Raw genomic sequence first — 21,998 nt, forward strand, 5'->3', positions numbered from 1 at the left:
AAAATCATTGTAAAAAAAAGAATAAACCAAAAACTAAATGAAAATGAAAATGCAAATGAAGTAAAACATTAGATTTGTGTATATGTATGTGAACAAATAGAAGGTATGTACTTATAATGGCAACAAATCAACTAAAAAACGTACTTACAAAATGACAAAAAACAACAACTATTAACTTGTAATGATGTGAACATGGAGCTATCAGTATTTTGATAAATACTGTCAATAAAAATTTAATAAAATATAAAGCCAAACTTACTTTATTTTTATTTATTTGTCTGTCTTTTAGGAAATGTAATAATTTTCTTGACGTTTAAAAATGACTTGGCGGAACCGCTTTCTCAGTCGTTTCTTTAAGGATTTCATAACAGAGTATATTTTTGCATTCACAATAAAAAGGACTAGCGGATAGCATTAAAAAGTTTCGAGAAATGCACAAAAAAAATTTTGAAAATATTCGAAATTTTTTCAAGGGGGAGGCATGGAAAAATTCACGAAAAATCGAAAATTTATGGATATCTCAGCCATTTGAAGGACTATCAGGATGTCCTTTGGCCTGGAGATAGGTGTTTTTAAATAAATGATAATTATAAAATCAAAAGGACGAAGGTCCTTTTAAAATACAAGGTATAAGAACTTTTTTGTTTAGAGAAAAAAAGCTATAACTCCGGCATTTCCTTTTCGATCATAGCAGCTCATATGCCAATCAACTTGTATTAACAAGGACTATCGACTGGCCAAAGGACATTCCGATCGTCCTTTGGGTTTTCGAGATATCCTGCATATTGTGGTTTTCACATTTTTTGATGGGCTTCTGCAAGCCCCTAAAAGTATGCAACATATTTTTTCGAAGCTTTATTCTTTGCTTTGTTTCGTGTTTTTTTGCTGTGTTTTAGCTGCTAACGATTTGCTGTTAATATTTTAATAGCTAAAGCTTTCTGATCATACTGACCATACTTACCTTTTCAAGGATACTGTATATCCTTATACTTACCGTCCTTTTGCAAAAATGCGATCTTTTTATTGTTTATTGTTTTATTGTTCTTTTATTTTTTTTCTACTCATTTATTAACTTTATAAAACTATTAATTAATAAATTACATATTATTTTGATAATTTAAATATATCGTATATAAAATGAATTTGTATATTATATAGTAGGCCCTTCATCTTATAAAATTGTTTTAAAAACAATTTGCGTTCATACGCAGTTGGCATTAAAATTTTTTGTTAAGTGAAATTAAAAAAAAAAAAAGTTTTTAAGTATAGTTAAAGATGATGAGACGCTTGAAATGCGATCTAAGTCCACAGCTTACGACCTGCCTGAAGTTGGCCGACAGCATTCGTCCTGATTGTTGTGTTGTCCGCAATCGTATTCCATATGATGCACAATGTTTTATGAGAGACATCTCGCGGGATCTGAATAAGCTGTACAAGCGACATGAGAAAACCTTTGTGAAGAGCAAGCGAATCATGGAATTGGCGATGCCATTGCATCCCAAATGTCGTTTTGTCCCCAAGTGTGCGTGTCCATTCAAGAAGACTATCGAAATCATTCCAGCTGATTTGCCAAGCAATACGAGAACCGAACAGCTTGCGCTTCCAACCGTCAGGCGTTTGCTCTATCGTCGCGAACATGCGATTAAAATCGGGGATAAGATCGGTGAGAGCATCTTGAACCGATGGCTACGCTCCAGTTACTTGTCGCTCTACAGTCGCTTGGGCAACATGCAGCCACTGAAAAAGCCGTAAGGAAGCTTAAACAATATATTTTCGATTTGCAACGACTTTTAAGTATATCCTTAAACAGACAAAAGAAGAAGAAGTCAACGCCAAAGGAAAAGAAACGTCAAGCCGCGTACATTGAGAAGCTGTCAAAGGCCAAAGTTCCCCTGGAGCCCCCCAGCTGGAGCCCCCAAACGCCCGTAAGTTATCCAAAGCCTTTTATTGGTAATGAATCATCTGAATAAATCTACTTGCCTTTTTTACAGGAACGTAAAGGCGAATACAGTATGCGGCGCCTGAAGAAATTGGCTCGTCCCAAGGTATTCGAGTTGGTCGAGAAGCCATCATGGGAATTAACACCCGGCATGAAGGCTTACAAGGCAACAGATCGCATCAAGACCATGGCTGAGCCAGTGAGTCGTCCGGATGTCCACACCAACGACGAACCGGAGAAGGTGTCGCCCACAGCCCTGAAATACAAACGTAAGTAACATTTCTTACCAATATGTTATAACTGATCCTTAACTTCCACTCTTAAAGCGAGTGCACGCATTAAGGAGATGGCTACGCCATTGGCTAAGAACGAGGCAACTTTGGCTGGTGATCTCAAGGAGGATCCATTCTCCATATCGCCAAATGCACTCAAGTATAAGCCATCGTCACGCATTAAGGAGCTGGCTGAGCCAAAGGAGTTCGAGAACACGCACATCCGTGAGAATCCTTTTGCCATCTCGCCAGCTGCTCTCAAGGCGAAGGCTTCGCCGCGTCTTATAGAATTGGCCAAGCCCAAGGGATCTGCGTAGCTTGTGGGACTATTTCAAATTGTATTAAATTTTTCTGTATTTATATTTTGGTTATTGCAAATAAATTATGGACTGTTTTGTAACATCATTTGGTTCAACTATATGATAAAATTGAAACTTTATACATGGTTTATATTATTTTCATTTAGCCAGCTCATTTGTCATGAATGGCTGATAACATTTGATTTATTTATGTAGTTTTTTTTTTCTCACCATTTGTGGTTGACATACGTGGTTTTCTCGTTATAATTTTTGAGTTGTAAATTAAGTAGTTGATTTTGCATTATGTTTAGATTTTGGTTTGTCATAAACGATTATATGTTGACGGCAAAATTCGAGTACAATTTGAGTTTTGCACAAAATTATAATACATATACATATTAATAATCACAAAAAATAATAATAAACTTTACGGCCAATTTGTTAAACTATGAATAGTTTTTGGAGGGAGGAAATTTGGGGATTTCGTTTTTGGGAGGGGGGGCGAGGCAATTGGTCTAAACTTAAATATTCGCCAGATATAATACTCAAATTATGCAATAATGGGAGAGACAAACATACTGAATGAAAGTGAACTAAAAATTTGAAACATATTCTTCAATTTTTAGGCAAATAATTGGGGGATTGGCATCAAACTTTCGGTATTGAGTCAGCTATTGAGTTGTGGTTACAACTGTCTTAGTGCAGATTGGCAATGACAGCGCGTGTGAAGTCCGCCGTGGTCGATTGACCGCCCAAATCCTTGGTGCGCACTTTACCGTCCTTGAGCACTTGGTTGATAGCATTTTGGATGACCTCGCTGTATGTGGGCAAGTTGATGTGACGCAACATTTTTGTGCCGCACATCAGCATTGCCGTTGGGTTGGCAAGATTCTTGCCCACAGCCTGGGCGAAGGTGTGACGTGCACCCTGCGTAAAAACATTACAATTAGCATGGAGTTTAATGAACACAAAATCATTACATTACCGGCTCGAATACCACAGCCTCCGCAGAGTATGAAGCACCAGCAACGACGCCAGCGCCGCCGACCAAACCAGATGCCAAATTATCAACAATGGCACCATACAGATTGGGGGTGACCATCACATCGAATTGATTGGGGTTCGACACCATTTGCATGGTCGTGTTGTCCACAATCATTTTATCGAACTCAATGCGGGGGTACAGTTTGGAGACCTCCTCGCATGACTTCAGGAACAGACCATCGCCCAGCTTCATGATGTTGGCCTTGTGCACAGCTGTCACCTTCTTGCGATTGTTTTTGGTGGCGTAATCGAAGGCGAACTTGGCAATACGCATCGATTTCTTGGCAGTGACAATCTTCAGACACTCGACAATACCGGGCACCGATTCGTGCTCGAGTGCGGAATATTCACCCTCGGTTTGTTCACGAATGATGACCGTATCGATGTTGTCGTGACGCGTCTTCACGCCGGGCAATGAACGCACATGGACCACGTTGGCATACAAATCCAGTTCCGTGCGCAGTTTCATGTTGAGCGTTTGCAGTTCACCCTCGTTGCTGTAATCGGGCGTGGCCAAAATACCCTAAGGATTAAGGAAAAAACATGTAGAATAAAAGCAATATATATTTGGATTAACTGCAACTTACTTTAATGCAAACTTTGTTCTTTTGAATGGAGGACACCACATCCTCAAGCTTGGCGCTCAGCACGGGATTGATTTCCGACAGGAAGTACGATTCAAAGTCCACGGGCACATTTGCTGCCTATCAGTCAGAGAAGTCAGAGAAGAAAATCCTTTAGATTCTGAAAGTGTTATGTATGTTTTGAACTCACCTTGAAGACCTCCTGCAATGAATAAACCAGCTCGGGACCAACACCATCACCGGGTATCAGAGTGCAGGTGGTTCTATTGGCACTGTAGGCGCTATCCTGCAAGCAGAGAAGTAACCCACTTATTAACATAACACATGATTCGCATGCCACAAAATTAAATACACACCTGACCAGCGACTGCCGCCGAAACATGCAGTCTGCGCACCGCCGCCGCCTAAATAGTCATGTGAGAAGTATTAATTAATAAATCTGCTATAATCTTGCGAGGATGATAACCTCAAAAAAATTCGCATCTGTGCCGCGAGAACGACGTCGCCGTTGCTGTGCTCGCAATGCTCTTGACAAGTGTTTATGTAAGCACTGTGCGCAATAAATATTCCCGGAGTCGTCGTCGACATACCTGCACTACGGTCCTTCCCAGTTGTCTAGCCAGCATCGACATGTTGTTGATTGTACGTAAGACAATTGTGTGTGGATTGCACAAAATATCAATTGACCTACTGTCTAAATGTTTAAAAATTTAATTTTGCTGTGCAAAATTTCAATCGAAAACCAACAGTAACAGCTGACTAGGGTTGTTCTTAAGTAATCGCCAATAACAAGCAATCGATAACAATTTTTTTGACAACTCTATTTCACTATAAAATTTTGAAATTTTCAAATTTTTGAATATATTAAACAGTTATGAGCTAATACCTGAAAACACGAATATAAGTTAAAAATTATATTATTGATATTCAATAAAACTATCGAATTTTTAAATAAATATCGATACAAACATGAAAACTGTAGACTTATCGAAATTTAGCGGTCAATTTAAAACAAGAGAATCGCTTGATTCTTTCTTGATAATAACCGATCGTAGCTATCCAGGATCTTTTTGTGTTGTTATTGTTGCGAACAATGGCAGATACTCAGATTTAATTTTCAAATTTGTAGGTCTAAATTTTAAGTGAAATCAAAAAAATAGAAATTTTACATAACTCGGTGCATTTTAGCTGGCAAAGATTACGCTATCTCCAATATTTAAACACTATTCGTAATAAAACAATTAGATGACGTTTGGCAATGAGAGCAGCAGTATCCTTGTTGCGTAATCATTTTGGTTTCGCACAATTACACGTCAAGTCGGCACAATTCGAGAAGTATCGCTTTAATCCACTCAAAGGCAAACCATTGGAATCTGTTAAACCCTCCAGCCACAACGAATACAGCAAGCCAAAATGCCGTTTCATGCAGTACATACGAGCTGGCGATACCGCCAAACGTTTGGGCATGGTTTCTGAGAATGGTTCCAAAATGATCGAGTTGTCGACTATGACTTGTGCCTCACCAGAGATGATGCAGTTCATCCAGCAACGTTACTGCATGGACAGCCTGCTCGATAGCTCCCAGTTTATGGAAGTGAACGATGTGATGGACGATCTGCGACTGTTGCCGCCACTTGAAGCGCCAGGCAAAATAATTGGCGTTACATCCAACTACTACGATAGTTGCAATGAACAGAAAGTTAAGATTCCCAAATATCCGGAATTTTTTGTGAAATTCAACACTGCAGTAACTGGAGCGTTGGATAACATACGTGCTCATCACATAGCCAAGGCAAGTAATTGACAAAAACCCATAGATAAGTACTAGCTATCAGCTTTTGTTGTAGCGGATTGATTACGGCTGCCAATTGGCCGTTGTCATTGGCAGCAAGTGTCGCAATGTCCCGCGTCTCTCGGCTATGGGTTGTGTTTTTGGTTATACGATTGCACAGGATATCACCGCACGGGATTGGAATGTCCTGATGGGTGGTCAAACGTTGTTGAGTAAATCGCTGGATTCGTTTTGTCCGTTGGGTTCGGTTATTGTGCACAAATGTCATGTACCCGATGTGAATAATTTGTGGATTAAGACACTGGTCAATGGCGAGCAACGCCAATGTGGCAACACACGGAATATGATCTTCAAGATCGACAATATTATACATCGACTGTCACAGTAAGTCTCTAGAGTTATCACTTTACTATATATTATAGTACACATTGCATTAATATTATAGATTCATGACTCTCTGTCCTGGTGACATTATTTTAACTGGAACGCCCGCTGGAGTCGGCGCTCATCGCTCACCATCGTGCTTCCTTAAACCGGGTGATCTTGTCGAGAGTGAAATACAAAAATTAGGTAAAATGCGTAATAAAGTTGTTAATCCGTATGCTTAAGCACCAACAAACCAAGCTGGCATTTTTCATTGACCCTCAGAAGGGTGCGCTCTCGCTTTTCTATATTTAAAATTTATATAATTGCATCTAAAACAATCAAATGTGTTTTGTTTAAAGTAATAATTTGTCGCTTGATTAGACTTTTTGCATTATTGAGTGAAATTACAACAAAATTAATTATTTGCAAACTAAAAGGGGATGACGCGATGGAAAACATAATCTACAAATACAACAAACCGCTAGCGGCGGCATGAGCCATCAACGTATTGGCCGCCTGTTGTGTCTCCAGCATAAGCCGAGTCTCCTTCATCCAATCGTTGGCCACTTCTCGTGACGCGCCCTCCAACAAGTTGAGGTATTTCAGCGCCTGCAAGAAGTCTCCACGATCCACATGATACCTAAGCAAAAAAAATCTCAATAAGTAGTTGCAAAACCTTTTTCGAAATGTTAGCTTACCTGGCCCTGTTCAATATGTCGTATGTGTCCAATTTATTGTAGTCAAAAGGCTTGTTGTCAAGCTCGTCTTTGGAAATGGGATTATCCGGTCGCACAATGAAAAGTGACTGCAGAAACGAGAGGAAGTACATAGGCAGACTGCCTCCATTCTCTGGCACCAGCGCCAAGCGACGTGCAATGCGCTCCACATTCAGGAAACGTTCACGCAACGCATCTTCGGGGAAGACGCCACGCTCCTGCGCCTCCTTGGGCATATTGTTCAAGACCGCAGTCACGAGTTCGTCACCCTCTGCAAACAATAACCAAAGCTTAGACATGTATAACTTAAATTCAAGTACAATAAACTTACCAGCAACCTTGGCAATAGCATTGATCTCGTTTTTCAGAGGTCGCAGCTTCTCCTTGTAGTGCACGCCAGGTGTGGCAGTGCGCACCGATGCCCACAGAGCTTGGCAAGCAGCCCACAAGGCTTGTGCCTGGTTAGCTGAACGCTCCGTCTCAGCACGCTCTGCGAAACAACAAAGAAAGAGTTAGTAAGATAATGTTAAATAAACTATTAGAGATGATTTAAGATGGGGGAATACCTTTGAACTCATCCTCAATTTCTAAAGCAGCGTATGGAAATGTATTGATAATGTATGTTATAATAAAGCTAGCACAATGTATTAGATGCAGGGTGCGAAATTATTGTGTTATAAGATTTTGATTTTGAATGATAATTAAATAGAGTTGGGTTTCGTAAACTTAAGTCTACTATTGTTAAAATATAAATAAACAGAATTTCAATTGAAGAAACAAAGCAATCGTTAAATGAGCCGATTAGATAAGAGGCACTCTCAGATCGATTTGCGACAAATAAATAGAAAGGCAAAAGTGTAAAATTCACTCACCAGCCAACGCAGTGTCCATGCCACGAAGCTTGCCCAGCATGGCAGCCAGCTGCAGCTTGTAGTTGGCCTTTGCAGCAGCCAACTGATCCTCCAGCTCCTGCTTGAAGCTGCGCGTCAAATCCGTTTCACGCTGCGCCACAATATCCTTAATGTGATCCGTGTGCGCCTCAGCCTGTTTCTTCAATTGCAAACGCAGTTGCTTATCGGCATCGGCATGGATTTGGAATATCTTCTTTTGATTCTCCACAGCCAGCTTACGCTTCTCCGCCTCCAAATGATAGTCCAACTGAGCACGCAATGCACTGGAGCTATTGTCACCCTTCAGTGAGTCAATGGCACGCTTTAGACGCAATTCACCATCGGTTTGCAGGCGCTGCAGCTCCTTTTGATAGGCCACCACATGCGAGTAGGCATGCAGAATGAATAGATCCAAATCCTCCTTGGATAGATTCAATTTCTTATCATCCAGATTGAGTCCGGGGAAAATGGATTCGATTTCATCGATGAAATAGCTGCGCGCTTGTTCGACACTGCGCCAATATTTATCAGAGACGCTTGCGGTATCCTTCTGCTTGTAGAGCTCATCCTTCACCTGGCTAATGTGATCGACGAGCTTCTTGATCTTGCTGCGCACCTGCTCCACTTTCTCCTGGTTTTGCGCTGTGACAATCTTGCTTAAAGCTAGTTCACAACGCTCTGTAAAACGAAACATTTATTAATTACAGTTGCATAATTAAATTCTTGCTAAGGCTTACCAATCTTCTCCTGCGCTTCACGTGCTGCACGTTCAGCTACCGTCACGGCCATGTCGCGAGCACCAGCACGGTTCTTCAGCGTGCGCCAAAGTGCAGTTTCACCATGTTCCACAGCCTTGTCCACCACATTACGCACATCATCATTGAACCTGTCGAATAGCATGATTAATAAGCATTTGAAAACCTACACAACAGTCTTGTTACTCACTTCTTAAGCACACCAATGGCCGTATTGTATTCCTTCACTGCCAATTGCGCCGACAGCTCAATCGCCTTCTCCAGCTCCACAACTTCCTGGGGCAGTGGGCTCTCTTTAGGAGCTGCTGGCTTTGGCGCTGCCGCCGCTGCTGGAGCAGCCTCTGACTTGGCCACTGGAGCAGGTTCACTCTTTGCTGCTGGCGCTGGAGTTGCTGCTTTGGGCTTGGCCGTTTCGACGGGTTTCTTTACCGTGGCAGTTGGTTGCACTTCAGGCGCGCTGTTGCCGCCACCAAATAGTCCAGTTACTTTGGTGGTCACTGAGTTTACCGAGTCGGAGACGCTGTTGAAAGTCGTTTTCACTTTATCGTATTGTTCGTTGACACTTTTGGTCAAGTCCTGGAACGGCGGCTCTTCTCGCAAGCTGACTTTAATTATCGTCTCAGCGCCAGGCACATTCTTCTCAACCAATTGGCGGAAGTTCTTGTCGTATCTGGAAGAGAGATTGGATTAATAGACGAAGATTAGGAAGACGGATTACTCACTTGGCATAGGTAATAACGCCGCCGACTGCGGCCAGTGGTGTCAAAAGGAGCATCACTTTGCCGAAGCCAGCTTCGCGCATATGCGGTGGAGGAGGCAGGCTGCTATTTTGCCTCTGTTGACCGCCGCTGTTACTTCTGTGGCCATTGCTTCCATTTTTGTTGCTGTAGTGTCTGTTGCCTGTTTGGGGCAAGGAACGCTAGAAATATGGAAACATTTAATTCCAATTGCACAACGAATTGCATTTTTTGGGTTGCCAGCTGGAATTTTGGACAATTTTGGCCTGATAACTGCATTTGCTTTGATAGATGACATAACAAGTTCGCTTGTATATTTTTTGCAATTGGTTTTTGTTTGTGGGGCCAATGAGAGGAGAAGAGAGACGGAGAGAGCGATGGCACGTCGCCGAAAATCACATTTTGTATAACTGCATAACTTACCTGCACAGCACACTTGCATTGTTCTATTACTGCTAGTCGATACATGATGATATAGCCAAAGAATTTTGATAGTTTCACTTGATGGTGTCTGCTGCAGGCCCTAACCGGCGGCGTTAATAATTTTCCTGCCCAATTTCGCTCCAACGACAAATACCGACTGCTACTGCCGCTGCTGGCGACGACGTGATGTGCACGTTTCCCTGTGAATGACAATCGATTATATCCAGCCTCTGCCATTCGTGCAATCTATATTTTTTGGAGTTGAAGGAAAGGGAGGGAGATTCTAAAATAAAAGTGTGCTATATAAATATACACAAAATTTTTTAAATTAAAGTTTGTCAAGTCAATGTTAGCTAAGTTTGTGCAACAACAATTGGAAAGTAAATACAAATTTGTGTTTATCGTTATTCAAATTTATCACTGTGAGTGGCAAAAGCTAAGCATGTGATAATAGCTAATGGACCTAGAAAGTCTACCGCGACTGTGTAGCACAAAAGAACATAATGTTAAAGCAAACTAATAAATTTAAAATTTAAAATGCTGCACAAACTGGTTTACGCCTGTGAAACAACATATTCAAAGTAAATCGAAATCGATTTAAAATTTATGCTTATCGATTTTCAAATGTGATTGGCATAAGCAAACATGTGTTAATGCCAAACAGCTGATCCAGCTGGAAACTGTTACGCGATTGTGTAAAAAAGTTTGACCAGCAATTTGATGAATTAAAAACATAAAATGCTGCGAACCTTTGTTTCTGGTGGTAAGAATAATATAAATAAAACTAAATCAAAACATAATTTATGGTTTTACACTTCACAGCGCTACGCAGCGTTTGCCGTGCGCCGCCGGCTTTCGCAGTGCAGCAAACTCAACGCGCATGTTTCAGCCAGTTAATCAAGGTTTCATTTCCTGCCCAGAATCGTAATAATCTGCTGCCCGCCAACAGTCTTACGCCAGCAGGATCCCCTATGCTTTTGCCGTTGTCATCTCCAGCATTGAGCGCTTTGCCCACTCGTAGCGTCACAAAGTTCTCGCTAATCAAGGGAAAGCGAAAGTCGGTCAAGGCAGTAATCAAGCGCTTCAAACGTCTCGATTGGGGAGCCTGGATACGCACACACACCGGTCGCCATAAGAAAATGTTCAAAAAGTCCATGGAGTTGCGTCGCCGACTGCGTCAACACGTTTTCACCAATGCGACACAGAGTTGGCTGCTGGACAAGATGGTCACCAGTTATTGGCGGCGTCCCAAGCACTATATCGATGACCCATATGCTCCCTATCACAAGCGCGATGAGTACTTTGCCACCAAGTCCAAGTCATTTAAAGTGTAAATCAGAATTTGGATAAAATGCAAAACAATTCGTTTAATTACAATTAATAATCAACAACAAATATTTCTTTAAGGGGCAACCACGTTGTTGGTTAACGTGCCCAGACCTTCGATCTCAGTCTTGATAACATCTCCGGGCTTTAGATACTCTGGTGGACTGCGATGCATGCCCACACCCTTTGGTGTGCCTGTCAAGATGATGTCACCCGGCAACAAAGTAATGGATCTGCAAGCAAGACAAGTTGCCAAATTAGATTCAAGTTTATGAATCTCTCAGTGATTTCACTTACTCAGTGAGGCGGCTGATGACATCGTCAATCTTGTAGATCATGTTGCCCGTGTTGCCATTTTGCTTCTCCACGCCATTGATCCATGTTTTCAGAGGCAAATTGTATACATCCTTCACCAGACTCTTGTGCACCACAGCTGGGCCCAAGGGACAGAAGGTGTCCATGGATTTGCCTAGCAGAAACTGGCCGCCGTTGCGTTCCTTTTGCCAGTCGCGTGCGGAAATATCTTGGGCAACGCTGTAGCCAAAGACATAGTCGAAGGCCTTCTCCTTCGCCACTTGACGAGCGACCTTTCCAATGACAACTACCAGCTCCACTTCCCAGTCGATTTTCTAAACGAGATAAAGTATGTCATGTATTATTCCATCAGCACTTATCTGTTAATTACACCCGCTATTTATGGTGCGGTATGTGGGGTATGATAATTTTGTGCTTTAATAGATAGAGCTATCAAATGGTTTTGACAGCATTTTCCTTGTTTGCACTCAATTGAAGTTTTTCGGAAATCCCAAGAAATATTTAGAGCTAGAGTGTTAAGTCTTGGCACACGCATTAATAATAAATCATTTTTGCAAATTTGATCACGATCACATAAACAATTTAGTATGGGACACAAACTATATTTAGCAAGCGAGTTAATTGTTTATCGAACAGGTTTAGCTTACAACGTCAATGTTAAAGCGCTGTTAACAAGTTTGAAATGTTCTAAAGAAATTTGCTCGCATTTCATAAAAATGAATAGCGGGTATTTCGAAGTCGAACCCTCTCCACTTAGTTGTTTATCTTTACTCACGTCAGATGCTTTATGCGCGATGACATTATCTTTGGGGCCCACCAGCGTGTTGTTGTACTTGCTGAAGAACATTGGTTCCTTGGGTGCCGGTTTGTTTTGCTCATCGCAATGATCCTGATAGTTTAGGCCAATGCAGATGATTTTACCAGGATCGGTTAAGGGAGGCAGCAATGTGACGTCATCGTTGATCGCTAGCTTCGGTTGCTTTTCAGCCTTTTTCGACAGCTCCTCGAGATTCGGACTTTGTGCAATCAAAGTTTTCAAGTCACAAGGCACGCCCTCGACGCCCGAAAGCTCAACAAGACTTTTTTGATCGTCGGCCAAGAGGCCAAGACGTTTGGCGAGGTCACCTTTACGCAAATATTGCACGAAACGCATTCTAGCGGCCAACATTTATAACTGTTCGATGGAGCGACTTTATGAGCTCCAATTGGTACAAAACGAAACACGTATGACGGTGTGATGTTACGTCACGTAAGCGGTAAATAATAAATATGTGCACTGCACAACACTGGATAATATATGGGTTTGACAGCCGTTGAGTGGAATATTTGTCCAGCGCAGTGTTGTCGTTTGTTTTTAAACATCAAAATCAACTTTCTTAAAGAAATATGCCTTTTTTTTAATTGGGCGTTTAAACTTAAAATATCTTGTTCAATCTTTAACATTTCGTTGGACTTTGATGTTTATGAATTTTATTCTTCAAACAGACTCAATGCCGACAGTGGAATTAAAACTGTATAACGCTTATTTTAAGTGTATGACTGCCTTTTACTCTTTAGTTCTGCACTTTGATTTAATTAGCATTTTAAAACACTGGCGTTAATTAAATAAAACTCGTATTTTTTTAACAGACGGCACCAAAGCTTTATGCATCAGCCAGCAGTGCAGCCTAAACTGTGTATAACGTTCATTTTGCATTCGATTAATTTAGACCAGAGTTTGTGTGTAACAATATTTTAAATAGTTTCTTATTCACTACCAGCCGACGACACTTTGTTGTCCTCGGCACTATTATTGAACTTTCCCAACAGTTCATAGCGCCAACGCATGTACGCAACACGCATACGATCCCAAACATTGTCCACCGAGTCCATAGCAGGACGCACGTCTAGCAAGGCAAAGCGATAGTCTTTATCCACGAGACCGCCATCGTAGTAATCGATAACATAGCGCACGTCTTTGCCGCAACGATCGACAATCCAATCGTGGCGATCGAAAGGCAGCTCATAACTGAAAATATTTTTGATTAGGCTTATCCAATTTAGATATTGGAGCATTTAATGCTTACCCCAACCAGCTGCGGAAGCGCGCACGTGGACTGAAGTCTTTGGCCTTGCCGCCGAAGCTCTTGAGACGTGGATTTCCGCATTCCTTGGCGTGCAGCGCCTCCCACTTAAGTACCTCTTGCCAGGCCTGCTCGTTGTTGGCATTGTGAATGCGTATGATGTCTCCCATGTCCTTCTGTGACACATCTTCATTCTTCCAGCGCCAGCCCTTGCGCAACATGGCGTTCCAAAACATTTGCTGACTTGGATACTGCCAGAACTGCACGGTGCCGTCCTCAGTCACTTTGGGTATGGTCGATGTTTGGCGATCTGTGGGCAGTGGGAAGGGTTGATCGGGTGCCGGCTGCTGATTTGCGGGCGGCATCATATTCAATGGATTTACATCGCTATTGTCATGTTTGACGGGACACTCAGATGCACCGCCGCCAGAGGCGTGCATCTTGGGATGTGGTGGCACCGCCGAGGCAGAGATGTTGTCGCCATGCTTCTGATGCATGGGACATTCAGGAGGTGGGGAAGCGCCGGCGGTGCGCTTGGATGCCTCCATCTGCACTTTGGTTATCGCTGTGTTGCCCATATTTGGTTAAATTGCAATTGCTGTAAGCAAATGGCAGTTAAAAATGTTTACATAAAATGTGTGTCACGAGCTAGATTCTCAAGTTACGTAATCCTTGTAAAGGAGAATTTTGCAGAACAGGCACTGTTTAATTAACTTGCACTCACTTTTCTGTTTAGTATGAATGCGTTCCAAAAGGTTGTTGTGCACAATAACGAAACTGCAATATGTTTTAATTGATGTTTTTACTGCTCATGGTGTTTTTGAGGCCAGTTGCGAACAAACGTGAGTAAAATGCAGCGAGGTTACGCACAGTGTTGTCACGCTATTGCAAACAAAACTAAGTGTTGTCAAATGTAAACAGTATTGTCGAAGGTGCAAATTGAATGCTGGCAATAAATGCAAGGAAAACTTTAGCTGAACATTATGTAAATAACAAATGCTGGCGATTTATTTTATAATAAATAATTAATTAGCGCTGATTACTAGTTGAATAATTGCGCCTAACAATCACTCAGTTGAAAAAATTTTGTTTTCGACTAATCATCGCTGTGCAAAATTCAAACTGCGCCTAAAATATCAATTAAGGAGTATTAATCGATATATCGATAGGGCTTTCGATGTTGCTCCACCTCTAGACCAAAATAATTGTTGGCTAGATTTTTTAGATTTGTCGGTAAAAAGTGAGTAAATATTGTGTTTTGTCGGCAAAAACAAAACGTTTTAAAGCAGCTTTTAACAAGAAGCGGCTTTTAAATGCCAACTGAATCGTTCATGCAACAAGCAAGGGCTGCTGCATCCACCAAATGCAGAAGCAAAATAATCCGTTGCTGTGATGTAACAGCAGCCATCAAAATACGCCAATCGAAATGTTTGCAACATTAATTAATAAATTATTTTATGTCTTACAGGATGACTGCCGTGTTTCGTGTTGGCCTAGCGCGGCTTGTCAGTCGCGGCGCCACCGCCACTGCTGTGGCACCTGCCACACAGTTCATGCAGAAGTGCAACATCTCCGGCAAAACGATGCGTGGCGGACCCCGAGTGCCCAAGGAGCCACCATATCCCTACAAGACCAAGAAATACAGTCTGATCAACTCGCTGTTCGACAAGACATCGAAACGCTTCGATGAGAACTCCAAAGTCATTTGCGTTGAGGGTCCCATTGCGGCTGGCAAAACAAAGTTTGCTCAGGAGCTCGCCGCCGAGCTGGACATGCTCTACTACCCAGCGGTTGATCTAGATCAGTACTACATCAATTCTTATGGCTACGATATGCGTAAATTGGATCCAGAGCTGCCACCCAGCTGTCGCAGCTATGATATTCGCGATTTTTGCAAGAATCCCGGCCATGAGCACGCTGCTCTCTTCCAGATTCGCATGTACATGCTGCGTTATTCGCAGTACATCGATGCATTGCAGCACATTCTGTCCACCGGCCAGGGTGTCGTCTTGGAACGCAGTCCCTACTCCGATTTCGTCTTCATGGAGGCCATGTTCCGCCAGGGTTACATTTCGCGTGGTGCCCGCTCCGTGTACAACGAGTTGCGTCAGAACACCATTGGAGAGCTGCTGAAGCCGCATTTGGTCATTTATTTGGATCTGCCAGTGAGCGTTGTGCAGCGCCAGATCAAGGCACGCAACGTAGAGCATGAGGTCAAGTCGAAGGCATTCTCCGATGATTATTTGCGTGATCTGGACGTCCTGTATAAGCAGCAGTATCTCAAGGATATCTCGAGCCATGCCGAGCTGTTGATCTATGACTGGTCTTCGGGTGGTGAGGCCGAGGTCGTTGTGGAGGATATTGAACGTTTGGATTTCCAACAGCATGAGGCTGATCCGCACAACAAGAAGATGCTCGACTGGCGTTTCACCCTGGAAGACGAATGGTGCATGGCACGCATCAAGTACTGCCACGAGAAGCCCTCGCTGATGAATTTCTTCAACGTGCCACGCTTCGATGTGCCCGAATTGCTGCGTAGCGCCGACGATGGCAAAGCTTGGCGCGATGTTTGGTTCAATGTGAGTGAAGAATATATATATTCAAGTTTTCAGTTTAATTTCCTATACCAATTTTCTTGTAGGCGCCTGGCATGAAGTATCGCGCTGGCTACAATGCTGATGCGGGAGACACCGGCTTGTTGACCAAGACCAGAATTGGCATCAACGAGGCCAATTAGGCAGTCACTTGTTGTCCTCAAATGATTTAACTGGCGAAATGTGTTAATTATGTAATAAAAACCCAATTTAGTAAAATAATCTTAAAACTTTTCGCTTACCAGAACTGTTTCAATTTGCGTAGCATACTTTTCGGGGCAGCACAAATATCGCATGCGATAATTGGGAAAATTTTGGGCAATCGGTATATCACAGGTAAACGTTAGTTAAATCATAAAAGAAAAAATTATAATTGGTTATAAAGTACTTCACTCACAGAAAATAATGAACTGTGGAGAACTGGCAATATCTTGAGATTAAAAATACCATTTGCAAAAATATTGAACTGTTTGCTCACTGATAGCCTTTTCAAATTCTATAGCATACTTTTTAGGGCTAATGCTATTTCGTAGTTGGCGAAATCTCTTTCTTTTAGAGAACCACATCACCAACCCTGCTACAAATAAATCAATCGCAAAACACTTTCGGTTACAACAAATAATTATGTTAAATTTACTTAAAATGTTTTTGGTTAACGAAATGGAAATCGAAAACTCTTGGCTTGAATACAATTTGTTTGTACAAATAATGTATGTGTTGTTTGTTTGTTTGTTTGTTTGTGGCGTCTTGTTTAGGCCAGACGCTCTATGGAACATTAAAGTTTAAAATATGATAGGCTCCAGTTCCTGCTCCTGCTTCAACGGATCGTTGTTAATCGCTGTCGTAATCGTTTTTACCAGCTCCACCGCCAACGGAGGTGAGTGGACGGCGTGACTCCTCATCGGAGCCGTAGACAACATCCTCGTCGGAATCGTCAATCATTGAAATGGCCGGATTATCCTTGGTGACCGCCAGCTCGGCCTGGGCAAAGCGACCATCGGGCGAATACACATACGCCATGGTGTACAGATAGAAATTCAATAGGCCATAGAAACACATGAACTGTGCCGAACTGCGATAGGTGGTATTCAAGGTGGCCACAAAGTTGTCCTCCAGAATGCCAAAGCCAAAGCGGCAAGTGGTCACCGTGATGGAAATGGACAGCACGAAGAGCATTAGCAGTGTTAGAAACTTTAAGCGGACGTCTAGAGAGGAAAAGAAAGAAAGAAAAATATTTACTCAATTTTAACTACAAATAGTTTAAAATTTATATTCAAAACTTACCAAAGTAAGGCATGGAACGCAGTTCCGTGTAGGCGCGCAGGAGCAACAAGCCCAAATAGAGCACATACATGCAGCAGGCAATGTAGAAGAACATCTTGAGGCCCTGTCGAGGATTAAGATAAAAAATAGGGAGATTAGCTTAATCGCAAATATGTTGTTCCTTTAACTTCACTCACATTGTAGTTCTTGGTGTCCACAAAATGACTGTATGTGGGATCTCTTAGCTCGTTGCACTTCTCCCAGGTGGCCAGGACAATGGCGCACAGCCAAATGGGCAACACGACAATGATCTTGACCAGATAGAAGCTAACGAAGCGTCGCTCATTCTGTCGCAGACCGTGATAGATGCACAGCCAGAACATGAGCAGGGCGCAAAGGAAAGTCGCTTGAAGCACGGCATCAAGCATGCCGGGCAGCCAGGAGTTCATTAGAAAGATCAAGGGAAAGAAGGGATCTGAAAGTAAAAGGCAAATATAACTTAGCTAAGTTTAAATTTGGGTTTCTTTAAGTACTCACTATCGTAGAGCAGTAGCAAAGGCAACAGCACAGAGATCCACTTTTGCTCAATGGACCAATCGTAAACTGGATATTTGCGTAGGGTGTGAGCATACCAGCACTGTAAAGAGAAAAGAAGTTTATTTTGGAATTGTTAAAATGGAATATCATATAAGTTATACTAGGTAATCATTGAAGATATAAAAGCGTTGTCACTTAATTTCACAACTCTAGCTTTTATAGTCGCTGAGATCTTCGTCTTTTTAAGTGCGGTCAGACAGAAAGACGGAAAAATAATGCTATTCAAACTGTTGATGTAAATTCTACAACAAAATGACATTTAACAGCACTTTAACAGCTGCTTATCAGCTACTTACAATCACTATAAAGGTGAAGAGTAGAAAGATGAACCTAAACCAGATCTCGATCTGCGTAAACTCCGGACTGTACGTCTTGAACTGCAAAGGATTGGATTAGTCTTCGAATTTCATTAAGAAACAAAGTTGTCTACTCACATAGAACGTTATAGATCTGATGTTGTATTTCTGATGGAACGATTCCAGGCCTAGGAAACGCACTGTGATGATGTAGTGGGCATAGTCCAGGAAACCCAAGTGCATCACCGTAAATTCCTCACAATCATTGCGCACACAGATCAAATGCCTCGTCCTGTTATGCGCCATGCTGGCTCCAAGGACACTCAGTGGCTTGTGCTGCTCGCTGATACCATCGATGGAGACGCTGATCTGGAAACTCTTGTCATAGCGTTCGTCTAGAAGGAAAAGGTTTAATTAGAGTGGTGATTATTTATTCCCGATTTATAGTAATGATCCTTCACTCACCATCATTGTTATCCGTTACCAACTTGGCAATCAGCCACAGTTGTTGGGAGTAAGTGGTCATCAGTGGGGACTTCATGGCAAATGGTCCGGTGGCCAGCACCGTCTTGCTGTGCGCCAACGTTGTGTTGGCCAATATCTGCTTGGCCGTCAATGCGTCTGTGGTTGTGATGGGCGGACCCGTGAGTCCGATGATGATGCCCAGGCCGAAGCAGGTGAAGAAGCCGAGAAAGACCATGACAAACTCACGCTTGTGCATGGAATACATGCGCATGTGAACGGATCTCTCGCAGCGATCGTGAAAGAAGGCGGGTGAAATGTATTTGTTGAATTCGCTGAACAAATCACTAAACTGCGACAACGAATTCTTTAGGCGCAACAATAATCCACCCGAGGGCAGATGATAGGCATAGCCCAGTCCCGAGGTGTCGCTTGGCGGCTTTGCCATGGCTGGAGCTGCAACTGGAAGTGCGTTTCTGATTTGTTTAATTCGAGTTTCCTTTTGTTTTCTTGCTACGCTTTACAAATTGTGCATTATTTCAGTGGTACCCAAACTGTAACTGCTTTACAGTTGTAGATGCGCTGCAGTGGCGATTTTTAACATTGAATTGCAATGATTTTATGGCGTATTTAAACAATTTCTGCGCTATTTGCTTGCTTGGGTGAAAAGTATTGATTTTGGCTGGCCATCACATATGTTTTGCTGGTTTGCACTTCGCCCCCCAAAGGGTGGTGGGTCTCTTGCACAGTTTGGCACGCATTGCGCATGCGCTCTCTTATCAGTGCCATTAAAAATGTAAACAAAGCAGTTGGGCTTCGAATGTAAACAACTCAATTTAGACTTTAAGATTTGCGGTTTTTAATTTAAAATGTTGGTCCGAAAGGTAGTATACTTAAAATTGTTATTAAGTTATTATTTAATTTAAAACAATTTCTTAGTAGCATTATATTTTTAAATAAAATAAAAACAACATGAACGTCGTGTTTTGTCCATTTAGTCAATTATAGTTGGCATTTTGTTTTTTATACAATTTGTGTTTGCTTACAATGAGAAGTGATTAATCTACAAACTGCGCATATTAATCCCAATATTTAATCTGACCATCCCAGCCAGCGGTGACCAATTTGCTCGCTTCATGTGGATGCCACAAGGCGCTAATACAGACGCCCTCGTGCGCCTGCCACTTCTTGTACATTTTCGTCGTCTTCCAGTCCCAGATGTAGCACTTCCCATCGCCATCGCCCGACACCAGATAGCTCATATCGGGCGAGAAGTCTAGCTGGCAAGCATAACCTGACACCATGTGTCCCGTGAACGTTTTCTTGCGGTTCATTTTGAAGCGATTGAGCGCAGAGAATATGACGATTTTGTTGTCCAGCGATTGGCAGGCCATCCATTTGCCATTGGGTGCCAAGGTGACAGCAGGCATGGAATGCATTGTGGGATCCGCAATGTACTTCATATCGACGGGAATATCCCACTCCCAGATACGCATCGATTTGTCATCGGATGTGGTGACAAAGCGACGATTATCATCCACAAACGTAATGGTGGAAACGGAGCCCAAATGCCGGTCGTACTCCTGCACAATGTCGCCACTTCGTGTATCCCACTGAGGAGTAAAAAAGTAATTAATAAAGTTGCCTCGAACTTATACTAAATTATACTTACACAAATGATCTTTTTGTCGGAGGTACCGGCGACAAACAGATGCTGTTTGCTGTTGTCTGGATGGAACTTGACGCAGAACGGCATTTTGCGTGTTGTGAAACGCGACACCACATCGCCCGTCTCCGCATCCCACAGCTTTATGTAGCGATCATATGATGCGGATAGAAAATGCGAACCCTTGTTGTTCCAGGCAATATCCTTGATTGCCTGTCGATGACCAGAGAAAGTGCGCACACAACGTCGATCGCCATAGACTTCCCACAGCTTGACGCGGCAATCCATGGAGCCGGAGAGCAGCAAGTGGGCGGTTTTGGGGAACCAACGAATGGAGGAGATGCCCTTGTTGTGACCCGTCCAGGTGTGAATATGCGCCTTGGGCAAAAAGCATTTGGGTGGCGGTGCATTTGAGCGCAAATTCACGCCAAGATCGTGTGGTGCATGCAGATAGGAGCGTCCCTGATAATCGTAGGCATCCTTGACTGAAAAACACACGAATTTTTAATATCATCCAGTTTTTGGGAGTTTAATTCATACTCACTGTGCAGCGTGGACTTCTCCTCGAGTGGTTTGTCCTCGGGTATGCGTCCGCGTTTGTGCCGCTTCGACAGCAGCTCATCCAGCTCGGCGCGCTCCTGTTCGTTTGGCTTAGCCACAGTTACCTCGTTCTCGAACCGTCCCCAGGGACCGAGGAAACCCTCCACATCCTCGGGATTATCATTCTTCTCTTGCTTGCGCATTTTCTTGGCCTTGGGCGCCTCGAATACCGTTTTGCCATTGTCGTCGTAGGCAGACTGCAAGTCTCCCACATAGGACTGACCATCAGCTGCCTCATCTACTGTGGGATCCAAGGCATAGCCATAGGTGTGAAAAGTGCGACGCTGATTCTCAAATTCAAATGCATTTATGTGCGCCTTCTCCACGTAGCCGGCAAGCGTGTTGCGCGGCGCTCGCTGTTGCATCGTCAGATTGGGATGCTCGGGTCCCTTGACGGGCGCAAACATTTCCTCATAGCGTGGATTGTACGTGACTTCCTTGAGTGTGGGATCAAGTGTGCGTGCGACGGCTACTGCACCCATGGGTACTACATCTGGAGCAGCGCAAACTGCCAGCGCTGTGGACAGCGAGTGTGTTTTGTCCACAGGTTGCAAATGCAAGGCGGGAACCTTTTGCTCCTCCTCCTGTTTCTTGTTTTGTTGTTGTTCGTCATCAGAATCGCCCTCGGAGGAGCTGCCGTAGGACTGCAGTCCCAACATACTCATCCTTTATAAACTACGCACGAATTCCGTATATTTGTTAACAAAATGTTGCAAATATAAAACTAATAAAGTATACAATATAAACACAAAAACGTTTATAGAAATTTCCATCAAGTTGGCTTTGTTGGGCCAATTGCTGCGAATGGCAAAATTCATATGTTATCGGATTGGCGATTGTGATGCGACATGTTACTTATCACTTATCACAAGTAACGGTTATTCTATTGACCAAAATGAATGTTTAACGATTCCCATTTTATTTATGATTTAAATATTTCATATTTTTATGCCCTTTGCTAATTTTATAAAAAAAAATTGTAGTCTATATTATCCAATA

General features: G+C 42.7%; 11 protein-coding genes across 11 annotated transcripts; 4 read left to right on the forward strand and 7 right to left on the reverse strand.

Moving 5' to 3' along the window:
- Positions 1-1,185: 1,185 nt before the first annotated feature.
- On the forward strand, positions 1,186-2,611 carry LOC132787173 (uncharacterized). Its single transcript, XM_060794091.1, has 4 exons — positions 1,186-1,748; positions 1,811-1,925; positions 1,992-2,208; positions 2,266-2,611. Exons 1-4 carry the CDS (start codon positions 1,276-1,278, stop codon positions 2,526-2,528), a joined length of 1,068 nt encoding a protein of 355 aa, XP_060650074.1. The 5' UTR covers positions 1,186-1,275; the 3' UTR covers positions 2,529-2,611.
- A 46-nt stretch (positions 2,612-2,657) lies between these two features.
- LOC132787172 (isocitrate dehydrogenase [NAD] subunit beta, mitochondrial) lies at positions 2,658-4,911 on the reverse strand. The gene is made up of 6 exons (XM_060794090.1): positions 4,729-4,911; positions 4,495-4,542; positions 4,329-4,424; positions 4,142-4,258; positions 3,496-4,077; positions 2,658-3,437 (listed from the first exon to the last, which is right to left on the reverse strand). The coding sequence occupies exons 1-6, from the start codon at positions 4,768-4,770 to the stop codon at positions 3,207-3,209; spliced, it is 1,116 nt and encodes a 371-aa protein (XP_060650073.1). The 5' UTR covers positions 4,771-4,911; the 3' UTR covers positions 2,658-3,206.
- A 292-nt stretch (positions 4,912-5,203) lies between these two features.
- Positions 5,204-6,538, forward strand: LOC132787174 (fumarylacetoacetate hydrolase domain-containing protein 2). The gene is made up of 3 exons (XM_060794092.1): positions 5,204-5,930; positions 5,986-6,314; positions 6,376-6,538. Exons 1-3 carry the CDS (start codon positions 5,397-5,399, stop codon positions 6,536-6,538), a joined length of 1,026 nt encoding a protein of 341 aa, XP_060650075.1. The 5' UTR covers positions 5,204-5,396.
- A 131-nt stretch (positions 6,539-6,669) lies between these two features.
- LOC132787170 (MICOS complex subunit Mic60) lies at positions 6,670-10,160 on the reverse strand. The gene is made up of 8 exons (XM_060794086.1): positions 9,818-10,160; positions 9,380-9,576; positions 8,848-9,327; positions 8,640-8,788; positions 7,885-8,580; positions 7,344-7,502; positions 6,995-7,283; positions 6,670-6,936 (listed from the first exon to the last, which is right to left on the reverse strand). The coding sequence occupies exons 1-8, from the start codon at positions 10,052-10,054 to the stop codon at positions 6,759-6,761; spliced, it is 2,385 nt and encodes a 794-aa protein (XP_060650069.1). The 5' UTR covers positions 10,055-10,160; the 3' UTR covers positions 6,670-6,758.
- Positions 10,161-10,437: 277 nt separating this feature from the next.
- On the forward strand, positions 10,438-11,181 carry LOC132787177 (large ribosomal subunit protein bL35m). The gene is made up of 2 exons (XM_060794095.1): positions 10,438-10,580; positions 10,640-11,181. The coding sequence occupies exons 1-2, from the start codon at positions 10,556-10,558 to the stop codon at positions 11,149-11,151; spliced, it is 537 nt and encodes a 178-aa protein (XP_060650078.1). The 5' UTR covers positions 10,438-10,555; the 3' UTR covers positions 11,152-11,181.
- LOC132787175 (fumarylacetoacetate hydrolase domain-containing protein 2) lies at positions 11,159-12,679 on the reverse strand. The gene is made up of 3 exons (XM_060794093.1): positions 12,234-12,679; positions 11,441-11,772; positions 11,159-11,376 (listed from the first exon to the last, which is right to left on the reverse strand). Exons 1-3 carry the CDS (start codon positions 12,624-12,626, stop codon positions 11,220-11,222), a joined length of 882 nt encoding a protein of 293 aa, XP_060650076.1. The 5' UTR covers positions 12,627-12,679; the 3' UTR covers positions 11,159-11,219.
- Positions 12,680-12,951: 272 nt separating this feature from the next.
- On the reverse strand, positions 12,952-14,429 carry LOC132787176 (holocytochrome c-type synthase). The gene is made up of 3 exons (XM_060794094.1): positions 14,246-14,429; positions 13,525-14,119; positions 12,952-13,466 (listed from the first exon to the last, which is right to left on the reverse strand). Exons 2-3 carry the CDS (start codon positions 14,097-14,099, stop codon positions 13,205-13,207), a joined length of 837 nt encoding a protein of 278 aa, XP_060650077.1. The 5' UTR covers positions 14,100-14,119; positions 14,246-14,429; the 3' UTR covers positions 12,952-13,204.
- Positions 14,430-14,613: 184 nt separating this feature from the next.
- Positions 14,614-16,356, forward strand: LOC132787171 (NADH dehydrogenase [ubiquinone] 1 alpha subcomplex subunit 10, mitochondrial). Its single transcript, XM_060794089.1, has 3 exons — positions 14,614-14,761; positions 14,990-16,100; positions 16,163-16,356. Exons 2-3 carry the CDS (start codon positions 14,991-14,993, stop codon positions 16,256-16,258), a joined length of 1,206 nt encoding a protein of 401 aa, XP_060650072.1. The 5' UTR covers positions 14,614-14,761; position 14,990; the 3' UTR covers positions 16,259-16,356.
- Positions 16,357-16,738: 382 nt separating this feature from the next.
- LOC132785693 (transmembrane protein 181) lies at positions 16,739-19,579 on the reverse strand. The gene is made up of 7 exons (XM_060791903.1): positions 18,737-19,579; positions 18,410-18,666; positions 18,272-18,352; positions 17,916-18,015; positions 17,576-17,853; positions 17,400-17,502; positions 16,739-17,320 (listed from the first exon to the last, which is right to left on the reverse strand). Exons 1-7 carry the CDS (start codon positions 19,179-19,181, stop codon positions 16,947-16,949), a joined length of 1,638 nt encoding a protein of 545 aa, XP_060647886.1. The 5' UTR covers positions 19,182-19,579; the 3' UTR covers positions 16,739-16,946.
- A 122-nt stretch (positions 19,580-19,701) lies between these two features.
- Positions 19,702-21,664, reverse strand: LOC132785692 (pre-mRNA-processing factor 17). Its single transcript, XM_060791902.1, has 3 exons — positions 20,944-21,664; positions 20,406-20,884; positions 19,702-20,346 (listed from the first exon to the last, which is right to left on the reverse strand). Exons 1-3 carry the CDS (start codon positions 21,662-21,664, stop codon positions 19,813-19,815), a joined length of 1,734 nt encoding a protein of 577 aa, XP_060647885.1. The 3' UTR covers positions 19,702-19,812.
- Positions 21,665-21,666: 2 nt separating this feature from the next.
- On the reverse strand, positions 21,667-21,820 carry LOC132785694 (uncharacterized). The gene has a single exon (XM_060791904.1). It carries the CDS (start codon positions 21,815-21,817, stop codon positions 21,668-21,670), a length of 150 nt encoding a protein of 49 aa, XP_060647887.1. The 5' UTR covers positions 21,818-21,820; the 3' UTR covers position 21,667.
- Between the last annotated feature and the right edge of the window lie 178 nt (positions 21,821-21,998).

Source organism: Drosophila nasuta, chromosome 2R, assembly GCF_023558535.2.
Source record: "Drosophila nasuta strain 15112-1781.00 chromosome 2R, ASM2355853v1, whole genome shotgun sequence".
NCBI classification, from domain to species: domain Eukaryota; kingdom Metazoa; phylum Arthropoda; class Insecta; order Diptera; family Drosophilidae; genus Drosophila; species Drosophila nasuta.

What these genes read in the sequence shown, in the direction of transcription:
- LOC132787173 (XM_060794091.1), top strand. Translation starts at nt 1,276, where the DNA reads ATGATGAGACGCTTGAAATGCGATCTAAGTCCACAGCTTACGACCTGC. An exon ending in GCTGGAGCCCCCAAACGCCC is followed by an intron (nt 1,926 to 1,991) that starts GTAAGTTATCCA and finishes CCTTTTTTACAG; the next exon opens with GAACGTAAAGGCGAATACAG. An exon ending in CACAGCCCTGAAATACAAAC is followed by an intron (nt 2,209 to 2,265) that starts GTAAGTAACATT and finishes CCACTCTTAAAG; the next exon opens with CGAGTGCACGCATTAAGGAG.
- LOC132787172 (XM_060794090.1), bottom strand. Translation starts at nt 4,770, where the DNA reads ATGTCGATGCTGGCTAGACAACTGGGAAGGACCGTAGTGCAG. An exon ending in TGGGAAGGACCGTAGTGCAG is followed by an intron (nt 4,543 to 4,728) that starts GTATGTCGACGA and finishes ATGACTATTTAG; the next exon opens with GCGGCGGCGGTGCGCAGACT. An exon ending in AGGCTGTGGTATTCGAGCCG is followed by an intron (nt 3,438 to 3,495) that starts GTAATGTAATGA and finishes GTTTTTACGCAG; the next exon opens with GGTGCACGTCACACCTTCGC.
- LOC132787174 (XM_060794092.1), top strand. Translation starts at nt 5,397, where the DNA reads ATGAGAGCAGCAGTATCCTTGTTGCGTAATCATTTTGGTTTCGCACAA. An exon ending in GTGCTCATCACATAGCCAAG is followed by an intron (nt 5,931 to 5,985) that starts GCAAGTAATTGA and finishes CTTTTGTTGTAG; the next exon opens with CGGATTGATTACGGCTGCCA. An exon ending in ATTATACATCGACTGTCACA is followed by an intron (nt 6,315 to 6,375) that starts GTAAGTCTCTAG and finishes TTAATATTATAG; the next exon opens with ATTCATGACTCTCTGTCCTG.
- LOC132787170 (XM_060794086.1), bottom strand. Translation starts at nt 10,054, where the DNA reads ATGGCAGAGGCTGGATATAATCGATTGTCATTCACAGGGAAACGTGCA. An exon ending in AATGCAAGTGTGCTGTGCAG is followed by an intron (nt 9,577 to 9,817) that starts GTAAGTTATGCA and finishes CCATATTTCTAG; the next exon opens with CGTTCCTTGCCCCAAACAGG. An exon ending in TGCTATTGCCAAGGTTGCTG is followed by an intron (nt 7,284 to 7,343) that starts GTAAGTTTATTG and finishes TATTGTTTGCAG; the next exon opens with AGGGTGACGAACTCGTGACT.
- LOC132787177 (XM_060794095.1), top strand. Translation starts at nt 10,556, where the DNA reads ATGCTGCGAACCTTTGTTTCTGGTG. An exon ending in GCGAACCTTTGTTTCTGGTG is followed by an intron (nt 10,581 to 10,639) that starts GTAAGAATAATA and finishes TACACTTCACAG; the next exon opens with CGCTACGCAGCGTTTGCCGT.
- LOC132787175 (XM_060794093.1), bottom strand. Translation starts at nt 12,626, where the DNA reads ATGTTGGCCGCTAGAATGCGTTTCGTGCAATATTTGCGTAAAGGTGAC. An exon ending in TCGCGCATAAAGCATCTGAC is followed by an intron (nt 11,773 to 12,233) that starts GTGAGTAAAGAT and finishes TATCTCGTTTAG; the next exon opens with AAAATCGACTGGGAAGTGGA. An exon ending in GTCATCAGCCGCCTCACTGA is followed by an intron (nt 11,377 to 11,440) that starts GTAAGTGAAATC and finishes TCTTGCTTGCAG; the next exon opens with ATCCATTACTTTGTTGCCGG.
- LOC132787176 (XM_060794094.1), bottom strand. Translation starts at nt 14,099, where the DNA reads ATGGGCAACACAGCGATAACCAAAGTGCAGATGGAGGCATCCAAGCGC. An exon ending in CGCTTCCGCAGCTGGTTGGG is followed by an intron (nt 13,467 to 13,524) that starts GTAAGCATTAAA and finishes AAATATTTTCAG; the next exon opens with TTATGAGCTGCCTTTCGATC.
- LOC132787171 (XM_060794089.1), top strand. Translation starts at nt 14,991, where the DNA reads ATGACTGCCGTGTTTCGTGTTGGCCTAGCGCGGCTTGTCAGTCGCGGC. An exon ending in GGCGCGATGTTTGGTTCAAT is followed by an intron (nt 16,101 to 16,162) that starts GTGAGTGAAGAA and finishes ATTTTCTTGTAG; the next exon opens with GCGCCTGGCATGAAGTATCG.
- LOC132785693 (XM_060791903.1), bottom strand. Translation starts at nt 19,181, where the DNA reads ATGGCAAAGCCGCCAAGCGACACCTCGGGACTGGGCTATGCCTATCAT. An exon ending in TCAGATCTATAACGTTCTAT is followed by an intron (nt 18,353 to 18,409) that starts GTGAGTAGACAA and finishes AATCCTTTGCAG; the next exon opens with TTCAAGACGTACAGTCCGGA. An exon ending in GCGTTCCATGCCTTACTTTG is followed by an intron (nt 17,321 to 17,399) that starts GTAAGTTTTGAA and finishes TTTCCTCTCTAG; the next exon opens with ACGTCCGCTTAAAGTTTCTA.
- LOC132785692 (XM_060791902.1), bottom strand. Translation starts at nt 21,664, where the DNA reads ATGAGTATGTTGGGACTGCAGTCCTACGGCAGCTCCTCCGAGGGCGAT. An exon ending in GGAGAAGTCCACGCTGCACA is followed by an intron (nt 20,885 to 20,943) that starts GTGAGTATGAAT and finishes TGTGTTTTTCAG; the next exon opens with TCAAGGATGCCTACGATTAT. An exon ending in CCGACAAAAAGATCATTTGT is followed by an intron (nt 20,347 to 20,405) that starts GTAAGTATAATT and finishes TTTACTCCTCAG; the next exon opens with TGGGATACACGAAGTGGCGA.
- LOC132785694 (XM_060791904.1), bottom strand. Translation starts at nt 21,817, where the DNA reads ATGAATTTTGCCATTCGCAGCAATTGGCCCAACAAAGCCAACTTGATG.